The following is an 18654-nucleotide window of genomic DNA, read 5'->3' on the forward strand; positions in this document are numbered from 1 at the left end:
TAGCATCAGGTGGAAGACTCCACTCATGAAGGTCCCTGGAGAAGACCTGGAGAAGTTTCAGGAAACAAGGCTACCAATAGCAAAATAATAATATGATTAATTTCATAGCTGAAATGATACACACAAGTGAGCCTGGGCCAGCATGAGCGTCACGAACTCATGCACTGTCTGAAGCTTGCTTTATCTTTCCAAACAAATCGCAGCAACCTTACCCTCACATAAACATCCCGGATTACATTCTTAAGAAATAATAAAGAGGCCTTAGTTGTTACTTGTACCGCAGAGAGGCAAGAAAAAAAGGACTTTGTGACTGGGCAGAGGAACGAATGGAGAGCACATTCAGAGCTGACTCATGAAAGTCAGACAATGACAGAAAAGCAGAGAAAATAAGAAAAAAAAACAGGAACTGAACTGGAAAAAATGAAATTTCTAACAAGGCTACAACCAACAAATGTAATAAACTTGGGCTTTGACTCTGAAAGGTACCTAAACCTGTTGTATACGGCATCGCAGTGAGCTCCCTATGCCTGAAGCCAGGCACAGACTTGATAAAACTGTCAGCAAATCAACCCAAGAGTGTTCTTCAAATCCTTCCTTTAAATTAATGAATGTGGACAGTTGGACACTGATGTTTTCCAGTTAAATACAACAAAACTGGTACTGATTCAGACAGAACAAAGTCCTTTGAACCGATCAAGTGCTTGGTAAGAAAGAACATGGTGATCAGAGGGCTGCTAAGTGGACTCTTGCAATGATTCAATAATGATGGTGTCCTTTTATTTACTGTTTCTGTACCACAGGTAATTTAAGTAAGCAATATGTACTTAGCAATCCAAACCCATCCAATAATCTGCAACTACTGGAAACAATGGGCAATCAAATGACATGAGGGATGAATGAGGAAGGCTATTAAGTTAACAGAGTGGGAATCAGAAGGAAGGGTGTTTCTTCTCCCTTCTCAGGGTCAAGGAGTGTTCCTACCACAGAAGAAAACAGAATGTCATCAGGTGTCATTGCATTAATACATCAGAGAGGCTTCAAGGAAGACGCTCTGCTATCATTTGCAGGACTTTTTTTCTGAAAGCACATTAAATCTGCATTAGCTTGAATGGGGAAAAGGGATGGAATATAAAGGGAGAGGGGGCTGAATTAATATTCATAAGCAACATACTGGAAGAATTCAGAAGTGGGGATTTGAGGGAGCTTGGAACGGGAAAGGAGAAAAAGCCATTAGAACTAGAGACCTCCTGCGTAATATGCTCTGCTCTCAAGCAAGACCTGCAATGTCTCTTCCCCATCCACACTAACCATGGCCCAGCTCTGAACAGCTTTTGGATTCCCCACTCCAGGGCACTCCAGGGAGGAAACTGTTTTGGCTGGAGCTTGCAGGAGCAGGTGGCACTCACCAGCTGGAAGTAATTTTGCACTTGTTGGCACCGCAATGGTTCTTGGACTTACTCTCAGTTTGCATTCAGTGGGGAAGGGAGAATGAGGAGGGAGCAAACAAGTCCTTGGTGGGGTTTAACAGCATCCCAGGCTTCACGGCTGCCTCTTCCAAGCTGGCAATTCTAAGCACGCAGCCGAAGACATAGTGCTTTGAGAAGGTGCTGCATGGATTTGCCAGCGTTGGGGTGAAGGTTTCCCTGTGCTTCCGTTCTCTGCTGTGAGAGCACATCGCCTCTGACACAGCTGCCACTTTAAGGTGGAAACAGTCCTGTGAGCCACATGTTCACAGTGTGGAGGAGGCAGGAAGAGAGGAGAGGAGCATGGCTTACCACCAGGTGTAAGTGATCTCTCTGCAGATGGACAAGCCAGCATCAGAGAGCCCCAAAACACATACCTGTTCCCAGCATCTGTGCTGCCAACTCTGTGTGCATGTGCTTCTCAAACACAAACAGGGGCTGCAGCTGGAAAATTCCCGGGGCTACTGCAAAAGCACAGTAGTACAAATACTTCAATTATTACCTTTAACATCATATTTTATCAAAGAAAGGAAGGTGGAATCTGGATACTGTAAATGTGGCAATGCCATTAAGCTGTTTGTCTGAACATAGTTCTTTCTGTCTTCAGAAACCATCTGAGAAATCAAAAGGTAAGCATGGGAGCGGGAACAAAGCAGCTCCCTTCTCCACTGCTCATCACAGCAGAGGGAACTCAAAACTGCAAGAGCATCTCTTCTAGGAGATATAAAAAGTTTTTAAAATGTTGAATTTCTCTCCTTTCTATTTTTTCATTCAGCTGTGCACCATCAAAACCCTTCCATCTGGCATCAGAAATGATTCCTTCAACCTGCAACATATTCCTCTTGCAGTCACTGATACACCCAACAGTCCAGCCCTTGATTTGAAAGGTTTCTTTCATTTCCACATGGCACAAGTGTCTCCATGTGCTATGGTAATGTCGTTGCAAACAATAACTTCACTCTCGGAACCAGCCTTGCACACACACTTGCACAGGGTACAGCAGTCATTTTCCCCCCTCCAGACTCATCTTTCACCACTATCCCTGACAGACACATCCTCCTTGGCAAGGATTAACACTTTGCTAATGAAGTTATTTCATGATCATTTATTATAGCTGGTGTCTATTCTGCCATTTACAACAACCTCTTTTCATCTGCTGTGCTGGAGAAATTTGTCAATGCTACTAATATGAAGGAGTTATATTACAGTGATAGCTACAAATCTATTTACCCCATGTACTACACAAAGGCACAGGTAGGAACTGTCTCTACACTGAAGAGCACTGTTATAGAATCACAGGATAGTTTCAGTTGGAAGGGACCTTAAAACTCATCCAGTTCCAACCCCTGCCACAGGCAGGGACACCTTCCACTAGAGCAGGTTGCTCCAAGCCCCATCCAACCTTGGCTTGAACACTGCTAGGGATGGGGCACACAAGTCACTCAATAAAACAAATAGCTAAAACATTCATATTAAATACTCACATAAATGACTTCCTCTTCACCCACAAGGGATTTTCACAGATTTTTCCTAGAAATTCTTTTAATGTGATGCTACACAATATGCCCAACCTCACTGATACTGTAGGCCAACCTTGAGTTTGTACCAAAAGCATACACAGTAACGCAAAGACATCTCCTGGAAAACCGTCGAGCAGGAGTGAACAGTTACCATCCTGCAGCACAGCTTGTCAGCAACCTCCTCAGTAACGCAAACCGCACTGATATGATAGCCCATGGCAGGGGTGTAGGAACTGTAAGGTCCCTTCCAAGCCAAACCAGTCTGAGATTGCACGAGTCAAAGCACTACTCATCATCATGCGGGATGGCTGGAAACAGCCTTTGCTGGAATGAAGGGTGGATGTGGCATCCACGTCTCTCTGTGGGAGGGAGGGTTCAGAACATCGAGTGAGATGAGATTTCAGGAGGTGAATAAGCTACTGGAGCTGAATGCACATTAAAACCCTCAGGTGCGGCAAAGAGGAAAACATTTGCCCTGATTTTCATTTTGCTTAAACAGATTTACCATTGCTAAAGGAAAATCTGTCAAAAAACAAAACCCCGTCACTCCCTAATGGTGTGAGGACAGCAAGAAGCTAATCATGTTATTCTTATGGACAAGGTGCTCCCAAATATCTGTAACGAAGCATTACAGCACGCATTGCAACTTTACAAGCTCTCATCTAATTCCTTCCGCTGGAACGAGCACACAAAGCCTCCATCCAGCCGCACACACGGCTCCGAGCTCAAGCCTTCAGCAACCTTCCTCTGATGGACACTTTTTTTTTCAGGAAATGACACAGAGACATAGGTAAAAGGTGATTTGGATAGACTGCTGTGTCACAAATTGTCAGGATCTGATTTAAAGACCTTGCCTTTGTCAAGAAAGACAGTTGGGTGTCTGCTTTAAAGAAGTACTGGGAATATTTTCATCAAAGGTTTGAATTGAAAAACAGTGGGAGGTAAATATCCGAGATGTTGCCAAGAAAGACCGCTATATCCGCGCAATTACCATTAACAGGGGACAGCAGTGGTTCAATGAAGTAATTCAATCTGGTGTCCTACATTTTATCAGACAGCAATTTTGAGTTCTGACATAAAAGGCTGAGAAAAAGGATTGGACTCTTTTCTGTGAAATTCAGCCTTAATTCTTGCAATCAGGAGATGTGTTCTCTGCTTCAGGTACAATCCCGCTATCCCTGCAAGCGACTCAAAAGAAGAACATACTAATATTCGCCATAACACTAATCATTCATCCAGGAACAAGCCAGACTTTGGGCAAGTTTTGGAACTGAACAGCACACTAAGGCACTTAACTACACCAGTATCCACTTCTCTGTAAGTTTGATAAGAAGAAAAACATCTATTGTTTAAAAGATTAAACACGGTGATGTAGCCTCAATTAGTAAATGTATCCTTCCAAAATAGGAGAAAATGAGGGAGAGACAGCATTCCTTTAGAAAATGGCAAAATTAAAAGTCTATGGAAGCTCCCACCAAAATAATACCATCACATGGCTTCCTCTCCTCATTAATCCATCCCATGTTGCACTATTTCTTTACATTTCTCCAGAGCACCATATCCCCCATTACTCTGGAGTTAGTAAAATGCCACTAATGGTGATTTCCAAGGTCACCACATTTGCACAGCAGCTCTGCATTTCCTCTCCGCAAGACAGCCCTCAATGGCAGACACAGCTCCCATGCCTGACAGCAGGATGGACCTTCACACCATCTCAGTACAGCACTCAGTGTTTTGGTGTCAACCCAATTAATCACCATCATAAACCCCTTTTTCAGGGAACTCAACAAATTTTATCCTTTCAAGTCCTTCTTACCACAAAGCTTTTTGCCATAATCCCTTCTTTTTTGCACAAGAGTGCAAATTCCACAGATCCTCAGGTTATGTAATGCAGAAATCTTCCACTTATTTTAAACACACATAGGAGAAAATGCTCATTTTATATTTTCCTGAGTAAAGCCTCATCACAAAATACCACCAGCAGACTATCTGCGTCAGAAACAGTCCGGAGTTGCTCTTTCCACTTGGGTCACAGAAAAAACTCCCCTAAATTCAAAACTTCAGTAACAAGAACCAACTGGCTCCTGTTTTGTACCAAGCATGGGCAACCACCTTTGAATAGGATACTAACCCAGGACTATGAACGAAACACTCTGCTCAGGGATTTCACATCCTTTTTCAATTCATGAAATGATGCAGAATCTCCTCTAGAGACCCAATGCTACCTTAAATAGCCAAAATATTAAACATAAATACATTCAATGCTATTGAGCATTCTCTTGTAATGATATGAAACCAAAACCCTTAGAAGATGACGGCTTTGCATATGACAGCTTAACTGCTTGCAATCAAACTAATTTGCGGTGCGATGACCTAAAATGAGTTTAAAAGCATCATAATGCATGTTTAGCAATCAGTGAAGCAATTCTTTATTATTCAGGTTCACATCTGCAATCTGTGTCACATGTTACGGGAAGAGAAAAAAGAGGGGGAACACAAAAAAAGAATTCTTGTGCTTTGCAAGAGATGATGAGCAAAACATGAGCTACAGCTAACATGGGGCATTCGGGAGCAAATTTAGACTGACAGCAAATCTTAAGTATTTCTGTTCCTTATAGAAAACTAATGACCTCTAGAAGAGGGAATTACAAACTGAAAATTAGCTTAGAAATAATCATGTCTTGGTTTTTCTAAATTGATTTTTGAGGAGAAAAATTCATGAGGGAAGTTTACCTGAAATACCATCACAATGTGGACTCAAGGTTTTTAAACTGTAAATGAAGCTAGTTACCAACCACCTGCAACACTGAAGATACTACACAAAAAGCACAGCACTGCTCAATTCCAGTAACTAAAGCAGGAGTGGACTTGGTCAAGGAGAGTGAAGGCCTCCCAAGACAGCCAAGAAGCAAACTCTAGCTCAGCACTCCTCCATCATACGGGTAACTGCTTGGGGACATCACCTCCTGAATCATCAAATGTATCTGGGCTCTATCCTAAAGTAGTTAATCATCACACTGGTCAGACAGAGGATTAAAATGTGTTTCAGCAATGAAGGGGTGAACCTCAAAGACCTGAAACTCTGAAATCTGACCTCAGTTCTGCTTAGCTGGGTATGAAACTGCTGCTGGGCCCTGCTTTCCTTGTTTACGATCTGGACAATATAATTGCACCCAATTCAAAGCAGAACTGTAAGGATTAATAATTTCAATTCAAAGCATTTTATTCTAAAAGCAGAAGCATGCATTAAGGCAGGGTTCTACAATGTGTGAACAACTACTCAGAAGGGCTGCAAAACCAATCAGGCTTTCATCATTCCAGCCCAGATAATTTATTCCTCTCACCTAAACATCCCTCAAATACTGAGTTAATAATATGTGTTTCTCTTAACCTCTAGAAAAATACAGGTTTCTTCTCCAAAGTCAGTTGTTTTGCTTCAGCTGTTCTCATCATGATTAGTAGGATGCTGATGATATACATAAGCTGCTTTTACTGTTCTTGCTTTGATGGCCATATTGTTAGCAAACTCTTTAGTGAGTCTCAGCTCTCCCTAAGAGCAACACTACAGTTTACAAATGCTAGAATTAATAGACTTGGGGTAGACTTTATTACATGTAATGTGTTTAGTTGGCAGTGATGTTGCCTCCCTTACAAAAGCTGTTACAATAAACTGCGTTTCAATGGCTCCTGGAAAATACAAGACAACACCTAAAAGCTTTGAGATAAAGAAACACCAGGGTTTCCAGGTCCCACTGCTCCACACCGCATCTGCTCCACTGGGGTCTACAAATACTCATAGGTAATTATGACCCACAGAGATTTCTACTGGGGGTCTTGTCCACTTTTCTCCCATATGAATTTCCTATCAGAATCTCTGTTGTCAGCTTCACTTCTGCAAAGAATGGGCACAGGGAGATTTTAAAGTGGAGCTAAAATGGATTTCAGTATACCCTTCACAATAATAGTTGGTAAAACTAATTACAGGGAGAAAATTGGAGATCACTCATTACCCCATTAAGCAAATTAGGATTTGTTAACAATGATTTATAGTGCCAAACACAGGATAACAACTGTCTTTGCAACTGTATTCACAGGGGACATGACACTTTATTAAGTGTGGTGCCATTTGAACAGCCACCATTGCAGTGCTTTTTGTAGACCTCACAGCATTTCAGGTGGATACACACTTCCACCTAAGCAAAACACATTTGTATGTTTGGCTTCTAAAATGAAGCACTAAAAATAATCGAGCAACTTAACCTACCTGCAAAACCAACTATTTACCAACACCACTGTCTACATGATGTGAAGTAGATTACTGTATCCCATCTGTAACATTAGCTGGTTGAGTGTATTAAATCTCTTTTGAATGAGACTTTTGATCTAACCTGTTTCTCTCCTTTGGGAACTAATAGGTCTTACTGTACTCTCCTAGAGTAGAGTCTCTTAACACACTCCCACCAGAGGAGCCTCAACATCACCACAAAGTTGACCACCTCAAGGAACAAAACATAGGCTGCACAGGACCACTGCCATTGCATGACAATGAAGGAAAAATCTACCGGGTTTAAGGACTCTATCCTAGAATATGAGCCTAGAAAATGTGCTGGTATAACTAATTCCACATTTCTTCTGTAAGTTAATGTCTAGGGCAAAAAGCAGTCCTATTGCATAGTGAAATAACTGGCCTTATCTAGGCCAAGTACTGGTTTTCCATCATCTCCCTAGTAATACCACTGGTTCTCCACTTAGTCTCCTTGGGATGAGTTTTTAGAGCTCTGAGTAATGTAATGCAACATTGCACAACACAGTGTCCCAGTGGCATGCTGTAACTACGCAAACATCTGCTGAACTGAACCCACTCAGGGCCAAATTGGATAGCACAACTGATTAGCTAGAGCCGTTGGGAATATGCTCACGATTTATGTTTGTCTGAGTCACCAGCCCATGTGCAAATCACATTTTTCCTTTTTCTTCCTTTTTTTTAAGGTGGAGCAAGGGCATTGTTTGGAAAAGAAGTGCCACAGGAGTTACGTTCTCCCTTCCCAATACTATTTCCATCACTAGCTTGTCACTAAATTTTGTCCAGCACTGAAATATCCACAAACTCTCTGCTTTTTGGGACACAACCTGCTAGCTAAAAATAAGCATTAAGAAATAGGAACAGAAAACCCTCAGAAATTGCCACAAAGACTTGAGGAGCAGATCAATGCAAGGAATGGAATCAAGCTGCCATAAACAGAGAAACTCCAATGGCCAAAGAACCTGCCAATCTTGGGAAATGGGTTTGGCATTTAAAAATACAATAGTCAGTTATTTAGGTTTTGATTTCTGTTCTGATTTGTGCTGCAAACCAGTGAACCACCTGTAACCTTTAATGTGAATCTGCCTGAGTGTGAGACACACACCAAAAAACAGCAATAAACATTCTCCAGAGTAAGAGGAGAGAAAAAGCTTTTGTGATCATCTAAAGTCCAACCATACTCTAAACCATCTCTCTCAAAGACCTGAAATCACAGAGGGTTGGACAACGCTAGAAGCTCACATAATTCAAATTATTTTCAAAGCTAAAAAGCTGGGGTTTTCCCTAAAATTCTAACTCCTTTCCATTTATCTGGTCTGACTTCTGGGAAGACATAATCTACCTTAGGTTCTATCTTTGATGACAGCAACAATTTGCAATGCAACTAATATCAAAGACAACTGGGAGATTTTCCACAAGCATTTAGTTGTGATTCTCAGGGTGCACCAACCACACATCCAATCTTCTTTCACGTGCACCAAACATACACTGGACTGGTCCCATAGAAAACAAGAAAGTCAGGTCAGTGCAAAAGGCTTCCGAGGCGAATTAGAATGATTTTTATCCCTGTTTCTTCTATGACTATTGATTTACCAGTATGTAAAAAGGAAAGGGACGCGTCCACTCTGAGAAGGAGTGCCAAGACCACATTCCAGCAACAAAAACTACAGAACATACCAGCACTTGTGAAAGAAATACAAGTTGTTCCTAACTGAACAAAACTCCTGGAGGTACTTGGAACTCCTTAACAGCTCTGCATCATTAACGCTCACTCAGTGGGTACTTACACTCACGTGCCCTGCTTTGCTGAAGACACCTCATGGGAAAGTCTGTTTTATCACTGGCAGCTCTGATCATCCCAGTTAGGTACGAATGAGGCTGAATCCCTTCGTGGAGATTCCCAGCCCTCTCCATTGACTTCAGAGCAAAGATGGGTTCTCAAAGCAGGCAGAACAAATGCCTACCCCAGAGCAAGTACATTTTCCCTTTACCTACTGCTTTGAAAGGAACACTGATGTAGAGGCAACAAGAATGTAAAAATGCAGTCTCCAACTCTGCCAGTCAGGTATTTACCTAGTTACAACATGAAACTAGGCAAGATTTCAGCCTTCACCACTACTATTGGAAGCACATAATGAATTACTAGGAGGGAACTACCGCAAAGACACTACAAAATTGAATTTGTATTACTGGGAGGTGTCAGGTTTCTATAGGCTCCCTATAGAATAAAAGGATCCAAAACTACTTTTTGCTTTGTTGTAGCATCCACAAACACTGCACACACATGACCCACCACTCATCAAACCTGAGTGCTTGGCATAAGCGTGGTTCTTAAAGGAGATTCCAGGTCCAACATTACATACGTGCTAGGTAATATGGTCTAAACACACAAAGGTTCCATCAGTACTTGGATTTAAACAGCAAACACAAGCTACTTAATCCATCCCTGAGTGTTCATTCAATTCTGAATTTGCTTCCATCTGTGGTTCTGCTTTCTGTAGCATATGTGCTTGGATAGTGACTCTATTGTTTATCCATTTTAACTTACCTGGTCGCCTGTGTTCCTTTCATGTGCTACAGTAGGTAGTATTTCACAGTCCAAAGTACAAAATACAGTGATCAATAACTTCCACAGGCAAAAGCTTTATTATTACCTATCAAACTGAAAACTATTTTTGTTATATTTGAGACCAATAAACCTTGTCCTGATGTTCTGTGTTACACTAAGCACAAAAACTAACCATCTTTTCCAGTTAAAAGCTTTGGGGAAAAAGAAGTCAATTTAAGTGCATATTCTTTTGCACTTTGATACTACAATGATTACATTGATCAGAAACACATGCTAATTGGAGCATTCTGAAGCATTTTTCTCATTGTCTGGTACCACAAAACACATCTGGGTTTTATTTGCCCCATGTAAGTTAATAAGAGGACAGACTTTTTCCAAACAATAAGCAAGATAATCCTAAAAACAATTTTCCAAAGTGAAAAGGAAGGAAAAAACCAACCCTCCACGTTTCATCCAAGTCTGTGTAAGTGTAAAAATGACTTTAAGACAGAAACTGAAGGACGTTTTCTATCTATTCGGCTATTAGTAAAGAAAGAATGTTAAAGAAATCTTATTACTGTGACTAGAGATAAAGAACAGCACAGTTAAATATACCATATTAATGGAAACTAGTAAGGGATTTCTGGCCCACCTACACAGATCCAAATGAGTGTGATGCAAAGTGCCAATACATTGGCACTAGAGGATGTCAAGCTTCTTCTTGTTACTAAACCCCTAACTCGGGAGAACTGGAAACTTTCAAGCTTTTTACTGGAGCATAGGGGATGTTGACACCTTCCAGATTTTCACTTTACTGGACCAACCCACAGACAGTATGGTGCAAGGGAACAGCAGATGGCTTTTCTTCTGCTACCTCTACTTCCTAAAGACGAAGCTGAACATTGTTCTTAAACCATGCATATTCAGCTCTCACTATAAGGAGAACAAGGTTTATTTAAATACATTTAAGCCTCCCATCCCAGATTATATTTGTCCCATTCCAGAGCATGTCTGTATATGTTCATATGATCTGAATTTTAAGTGCCCAGAGAAAGGAAAGCAATTTGTTCTGAACCATGGAAAGACATTCAAGCTTTAGTCTTAACGCAAAATAAACGTTGAGTCATTTGGTATTATTATTCCCTTCATCCCCTCCCTCTTAAAAACACACGACATAAAACAGGGGAAGTGTTGGAAAAAGAAAATCATTTTTTTCCTGTTTCACAACTTACCTTATATAGATCTGGGCTTTGGTACAATTAGAAGTACCACAAAAGTGTTGTCAACTAATAATGCCCTTTTCAGACCTCACCCCTGGCACCAGCAGAAACAGTCAGTCTGTCAGAAGCCCAGTGTAAATACAGCAGGACATGACATTTCTCCAGGTATTAAGCAATTTTGGTGCTTGCATTTTACACTTTATACATAAGGTCACATGTACCCAGTTTAATCCCATAACTTCCTTATAGGATCACAGACCTCTGTGAAAAAAAAAGACTAAATTTCACCATGTACTAATGAAGAAAATTACTCTCTGGGAATTTGACAAGAGAGCAACAAAGTTTTCCCATCATGTAATCAAATCCTGTATAGTTTTCTTTTCCCCAGAGTTTGATGAAAAGATAGAAGCAGACTTTGATTATGCTATTAACCACACAGAGAAATGCTATAGAAAAAGTCTGTGTTTTACCCACCTGTTTTTGGACATACATAATGCTCTATTTCTCCTACAGATATTATAAAGGCAGAAAAGAAGTGCTTGGAGAATACGACACAGGTTACCAGTGAAACAGAGTATGAGCAATTTAAATACAAATCTGGAAAGAAAATAAACAGTGCATTGTATTGACTGGAAAACAGTTTTCACTCCCAAATTTATCTGTGCAAGTAAAATGCATACTGATGAATGTGGGAATAAACAGATAGAAAGGTAGCAATATAGACTCTTAAATCAATGAAGGGGCATGCAAATAAATAACAAAAGCAGACTGATCAATTATCAAACCAGCTGGGGCCTGATCCTCTTCTCATGACATTAAATGCAAATCTAGCATAAATACAATACAAACAAGCTGTGTTTTCCCAAATGATCTGTGAGACATGGGGCTTGTAACCAACACATGGAAATCACTGTGTCACGTTCTCCGGTCTGTGGTACACAGGAGGTGAGACAAGAATGCCAAAAGAAACTCTTTGAAGTCTGTGCATCAGTGATAACCAGTACATGATGAAATTAAGACCCTACCATCTCAGATTAGAGAGCTGGTAGGACCGCGGTTCATTTTACTTGGTATAATTGTGCAAATTAAATACCGTTGGAATGTATGTAGTAATTAATATGACACCCGATTAGTTCAGGAAAATGCTGACCACCATGCCTGAAGTATTACTTACAATGCATTTGTGGAGGAAGAAATAGAAAAAGAGAGGTTAACCTATCAAGTAGACTGAGATTGGTTATTTATTCCTGTTTCCATATAATAAGGCACTTTGGTTTCAGGAGTAATGTTATGCTGTTCAGAGGCAATGTGTTAAAGCTGAGATACACTTACAAAGTAGCCTGTTCCCAAGCTGGAAGGAGCTGAGCTCTGCAATAAAACACAAAGACAAAGTGGAAAGTCAGTGATGGTTTTTAACACGTTCCAATCCACACAGCTCATTACCAGCCCTTTCCAAGCTTTTCATCACTACATCACAGCACCAATGTGCTGCCCCTTGTCATCTGCTACTGAAACAAACATGGTGTTGCTTAATTTTTCCCTTTACATCTCTCAACGACTCGGAGATGGTAACGTGCTATTTACTGAATTCCAAGCTTCTGCGGTGGACGTAATTGCCAATTTATTTGACAGGCAGCTGGGTAATGAATTAATGATGGCATTTCGCCCTGCACTGAGACTAAACAGACACTCATCAACCAGCCTCCCTGACATGCTGACATTCAATGCCCTGGACTCCAGCTACTCAGCTTTGTGGCCACAAAGGGGCAGGCGGGAGGGGGGAAAGGAAAAAAAACATAGACTGACTTCAAAACAAAAAGCCCAGTGGGTTTGGATGACTTTTGCAGTGTCTGACCTGTTTGCCAATTTATTCCCGAAAGGCCCAAGTTAGTACACACATAGTGCTTTCCTAAAATGAGACATTTTGTAAACATAATTAGTAGTCTGAAATGTAAAGAACGTGTGGGCACAGGGAAGCTGCTCCACTCACTGCACCACTGCCTGGAGAAGGCAGTCACTACAGCTTCCCGTTTGGATGGCCACAGTCTTTGACAAACCAAAGGGTTTTAAAAGAAAAGAGTAAGACAAACAAGCAATATCTACAGTGAGAAATAGATTTCAAAATTCAAACCCATAAAAATAATTAAAACTAATATTACCACCATGAAAAATACTTGAAAGGTTTAAATGCTTAAAAAAAATGCATCATGACAATCAGGTTAAGTGGGACACAATCACAACCTCTGCATTCACAGGAATTAAGGAGATAAAGGGGGTTGTTTCATTTTTCATCTAAGCAATAGGGATTACACAGCAGGTTCTCTTAGAGCCATGGTGAGAGACCTAACCACCCCAGTCCTGATCCAGGTCACTGCCTCCTACATTAAAGGGTCAACAGTTTCCAACACTACAGCCCCGTCACACCCGAAGCACTCAAGCCAGGCTGCTCAACAGACAAGGAAGCAAATCAGTTCTCTACCAAGCAGAGGGCAGTCCAGATGCCCAGTCTTTAACTCCTCTAGCTCAATTCCTGTTCCACAGCACAAGCTCACTTCCAATAATGACACAGCCCAGTGATTACCAGGAACTGCACAGGGGCCTCTGTGCATCAAAACCTTGGAAACAGGCAGAATTTGCACCACTGTCATCCCTGTTCCAAGACACTATTCCAGGGAACCCTAAGAGCAAATTCTCTGATTTCTGATTGTGGAGTGCAGCACTTGCATGATAAAAAATAAGCCCCAAAGAGGGGCTTATGGGATCTTTTTACTGAAAGATGAAATCTGTTTTCGGGCAGAAACAGATTGTGCAAAGAAATTTCAAATTAACACCAAAATTCATCGTAAATAATCAGAATATTACTGTGTGTTCACCAAAGCACTACTGAAAAGAGAGGTTTGAGAGGTTATGTACACATAGGGGAAAGCCTTCTGGTTTAAGACACTAGAAGTTAGAGGTTTATTTAGAGGAAATCACCTTGGTTGTCATGAGGGTACCAAATACCATCCAATCAACAAGTGCTGTTGTGACAACCTGAACTGCTCCACAGCTTTGAAAGGTTTGTGGTTCCTGCTCCTATAGCACTCTCTCTTAGTATGTTAGCACTTTCTTAGTATCTTACGGCGACTGAAGGCCTCAAGAGCTGCAGCCTACAGGTTCGTTCACCAGCACGCAAGGCAAGCTCCACAGAAATAAATTAATTCCCCGGTCTTTCTAGCCCCACTCTTGCTGCTCTGGGGCCTCAAACTTCCTCTGCCACAATCACCCACAGCGAGACCCAACTGGTCCCAGTGACAATGCCCCTGAAAGTGCCTCCACAGCAATCACTGGGTGGCACAGAGCAATGGGCAGTGCAGATCTGGGAACACATCACCCCTGGGCTCAGGCAAACTGCTCCACTTCCCCCTACATCCCTGTGACCACAGAGCTGGGAATAACGTGGCAACTGCCATAGCCCCCTTCATCACACAGCCGGGATACTGCTTCCAGCTAGAAAGTCCCCTTCATGGGCACATACAGCTTGTGAGGCACTGTGCCTGCACACTGCGGATCTGCAATACCTGCTGGACAGCACATTTCAGCACCCTTCAGTGCAGTATCTAATGCATTTACTTTCCTGGTCAAGCACATCAGATCTCCTGCCTCTTTTGCTTTGTTCACTCTGCTTTCTGCTTCATGCCATTTAAATTCTTTTCATTGAAGCTACACATCTACCCACAGAATTACAACATGCAATCATTAGAACTGCTTTTGTTTGAGCGATGGATGGATGCCAATCGAGTCCCACTCTTTCACTCCCAATTTCTCAAACTTACTTTCCAAGCTGAAAGCTCCAAAGTTTGCATTCTGCATCTGTGTGTCATTTTTGTCTGCTTTTTATTCCAAGTTTTGGAAGGATCAAGTATCAAAACACAACCATAAAAAGGAAGAAAAAAAGAATAAGCAAACAAATTATTTCCCACTGAATATTTCCATTCCTTCAAAAGCGATGCTGAAATGGCTATGGGAGGACAGTCGAAACACAGCAGTCAAATGACTTCCACTGAAAAGAAACAACTGTGCATTTCCAGGGAATCTGAGTTTGCTGGATGGAAATAGAGCCCTGCACACACTGCATGCTGCATATGGACCGTACGGTTTGCAAACTCTTTTGAATTGGAGTACAAAAGACTGCATTGCACATGCATGGATGACTAAGTCAGCTGTGCCGTGAACTGTGTGTGGACAGAGCAGAGAGGCTGAAGCGAGGGCTATGCAAGAAGACAGCTTCTCACCTTTTGTGATAACTCCCAATAGCGAAAGGATCCTACCACCCCGTGCCCAGCCTGGTACCAACTGCTGACAGTGATACTGTGTATGCAGCATCTTTACAAGCCCATGCTGAGTCGTGGTCCTACATCTCTTATATAAAGTGTGCCTATAATAGAGGTAATGGTTTCACTTTCCGAAACCCTCTGCACAATTCGACATTAGATACACTATTTGATATTCACACAACCACCAGCAGAAGCCTGCATCAGGTGCCCATCAGCAAAACACAAGTCACTTGTTTAGAATTAACAAGGTTTTGGTTCTGTTATTTTCCTTCTGTAATGAAAAAGAGTATTTTTTTCTTTTTCTTTCCTTTCTTAAGAAGAACAACTTTTGGCCCAAGATCAAAACCACAGTAACCCTCGTGCAAGCATTAGTTTATTGTGTACCAAAGAAAATTACATCCTTGAGGTCTTGGAAGGCACAGTTCTACCCATTTTGCATATATATTGTGCATTACTTGGGGATCTGGGTGGGGAGAAAGCCTGTGTTGTACATATTTGTTCTGGCTATTGTTTATGCAGGTCTGACTGAATGAAGGAACAGTGGGTATCATTTCAATTTCTGATGTCAACATCAAATTACTTATTTAATTTCATGCCTGGCGAAGCATTGTATAGCTACACGCAGAATCATTTCACTTCATTTGTTATGCTGTGTTTTCGTGGCGATTGGCTTGCCTTCCAACTGACAGCTTTAATTACGACATGAATTTGATTGCACTGCCGAGGAATTAACATAATGTAACAAAGCATTTAAGCACCCAACCTTAGACACACAAACACACACATACACACCCTCGCATACACACACACAAAGCAGCAGTCGCTGCAGCTGATCAGCTTCTGGCACACACACACAGGCAAAAACACACACAGAGCTGTGCTGGTGTTATTCCACTTTAGATACAGCCAAGATTACTGGGGATATTCTGGAGAAGGAAAAGTACTGAGGATTTCAGAGCACATAACCCAAAGAGTGTTTCTCAATTTGTCTTTCCTTGGGCTCAGTGCAGAGTGGGAGGAATGGGAGACAGAGAATTGAAATAGTCCATGTTTGAGGCCAAAACTGTGAGCTGCCCATTGGATTACATTACTGGGGGTGTAGACACCTTTCTTCCTGATGCAGACAGCAGCAGATCTGGTGGGCAGGGCACTGCAGGACGTACCCCTCACTGCAACCTCACTGGAACCTATTAAGCGCCAGAGCTACAAAGCACTGGGAAAAGGGAAGCACTCATGAAAGAGCATGTCAGCTTTGATGTGAGCCCAAGGTGAGACCTTTGACAGAGGGGAAAGATTCCTGCTCCACTCCCTGTTTAAGAACTGGAACAATATTCCAGACAGAAAGGTGCCAGCTTGAGGTTCCTTGTGCAGCAGAAACAGAGGCCAGGCAGGGTACGCTTGTGGAAGACCAGTGCTGCTGCTCAGGCCATGACAACACATGAGAGGATTCTTCTGTTCATCCCTTGCTGAAAGCCTCACCAGAACCCACACCAGCAGGAGCAGGAAGGGCTAGGGGTGACCTAAGCACCTCAGCCTTCTCCAGTCAATGCAGGCTTGCACCGTCACTACCAGACCATGGAGCAAGGTTCACACTTCACAGCCATCAGATTTTTAACGGCACTGGCAATGACTTCACTGAGTGTAAGCTTCAGTTCTGTGGTAGATAAGGAATTCAGGAACATGCACCAAAGAAATCAGGGGGGTTGATTTGTCTTTGAATAGCAAAGGGGTGGCTTAACGCTCTCTGTGTTTACCATCCAGGTTAGCTGTAATTCTCATGTTCTTCCCAAGCCATCTCCTGGCTGCTTTGTAAAACATGGCTAAAAAGTACCCCTGTATTCCAAAAGTGGGAAGAGTCAATTAAAACTAAATACATACAGAAAGATAAGGAAAACAGTTGAGTGAGCTCCAAGCTGAAGAGAAGAGCAAACTCTGCCATCTTGTCTCCAAGCAAAATCTCAACAAAATGAATTCTACTACTGGCAAGATTTTGATGAGATTAAACTGACTACAGCACCCTATATATACAGGAGGAGCAGCTTTCCAATTTCTCTTTTAGGCCCCTGGAGCTACCTCTGCCCATAAAGGAAAAAACAAGTTGTCATTCCAAAAAAATACTGTATCAGGGAGAAAGCAGAGAGATGGGTTTATGAAATTCAAAGGGGGAGATGTGTTAGGGCACTGTCAAATGCTTGCAATGGAGCACTCCAGCAATCATTATCCCTCATCTAGCAGAGGTCAAGATCTCTGCTAATTATATTCTCCCACAGAGGGGTGTGTGCCTGTGTGTCCACATGTGCTAGATGAAGACAAAGAAAGGAGTTGATGGAAATCAGTCTCACTGCATTGCATCTGACAAGAACATTCTTCTCCCTACCCTCTGATGCTATTTCAAGCCTCATTATGAGGAAAGACTCCTGTTTAACATGGTCTTTTCATTGAATTATCTTCTTTTCATTTTTGACCACCTCTCTTGCAACAAGCTGCAAATTACCTGCTTGGATCTCATTAGCCTGGAAAGGAGTCACCCCTTGTAAACACGCTTTGCATCAATCTCCGCTGCCCAAAGACTGTAGGTACATTTACAATATGCACAGTTGAAAGATATCTGACAGGAGAGGGAATGAAGCCACTGACATGTCAGTTTGCAACTGGATATTCATTATACTATCTCCCCCATTCTGCATCTGTCACTAAGCTATCACTTAGGCTCTGCATTAAAGCTCGGGGAGCTAACATTTCTGTTTCAACAGCTTGCTTACAACTAGGGATGTGAAAATTGATCATCCACCTAGAGTACATGCACTTCATTCATTATACAGATTCCCATGCAGTAGCCATGCTTCAACTTACAATGATGTCCGGCTGCATTAGTGAGGACCCATTATATTTCATGTCCAAAATTTCTTACTGACCTCAGGGTTAACCTGCCTGCAATACTTTACAGTTTTGTTCTATCCTCTGTTAAGTACACAACTTCTGGCACATTTTTTTTTCCTGATAAAACAGATGCTAAACCAGAAAAGGATCTTCAGAGAAAACTTACTCTTTGGTCTGTAGTTGTATCTGGACAGTGTCTGGTAGGTATCATTAGACTACTCCTGTAAAATAACCTTATAAAGCCCTTGATGCATCTTTGTGCCTAAGAGGGCAGTTCAAGGCAGGTTCACCCATAGCTGGCAGTGGAAGGATCACCTCCACTTAAGGCCCTGCCATTTAACATCACGGGGTGTTTGCCTTTGGCAGGGGGAACTGCAGAACGGTGTTTAACAAAGAGTCTGGGA

The 18654-nt window shown here is 41.9% G+C and overlaps 1 protein-coding gene across 9 annotated transcripts in view; it reads right to left on the reverse strand.

The window, feature by feature from the left end:
• The window catches only part of AUTS2 (activator of transcription and developmental regulator AUTS2), a 733524-nt gene that overhangs the window by 379176 nt on the left and 335694 nt on the right, over window positions 1-18654 (reverse strand). For all 9 annotated transcript variants that reach the window (XM_061470335.1, XM_061470338.1, XM_061470337.1 and 6 more), the window contains one exon: window positions 12387-12422. In XM_061470335.1, the coding sequence (XP_061326319.1) occupies window positions 12387-12422 (36 nt within the window). The remainder of the gene's footprint in view (window positions 1-12386; window positions 12423-18654) is intronic.

This window comes from Pezoporus flaviventris, unplaced genomic scaffold, assembly GCF_033815535.1.
Source record: "Pezoporus flaviventris isolate CSIRO_AGI_PZ_B2104156 unplaced genomic scaffold, CSIRO_AGI_Pfla_v1 ptg000063l, whole genome shotgun sequence".
Lineage (NCBI taxonomy): Eukaryota > Metazoa > Chordata > Aves > Psittaciformes > Psittacidae > Pezoporus > Pezoporus flaviventris.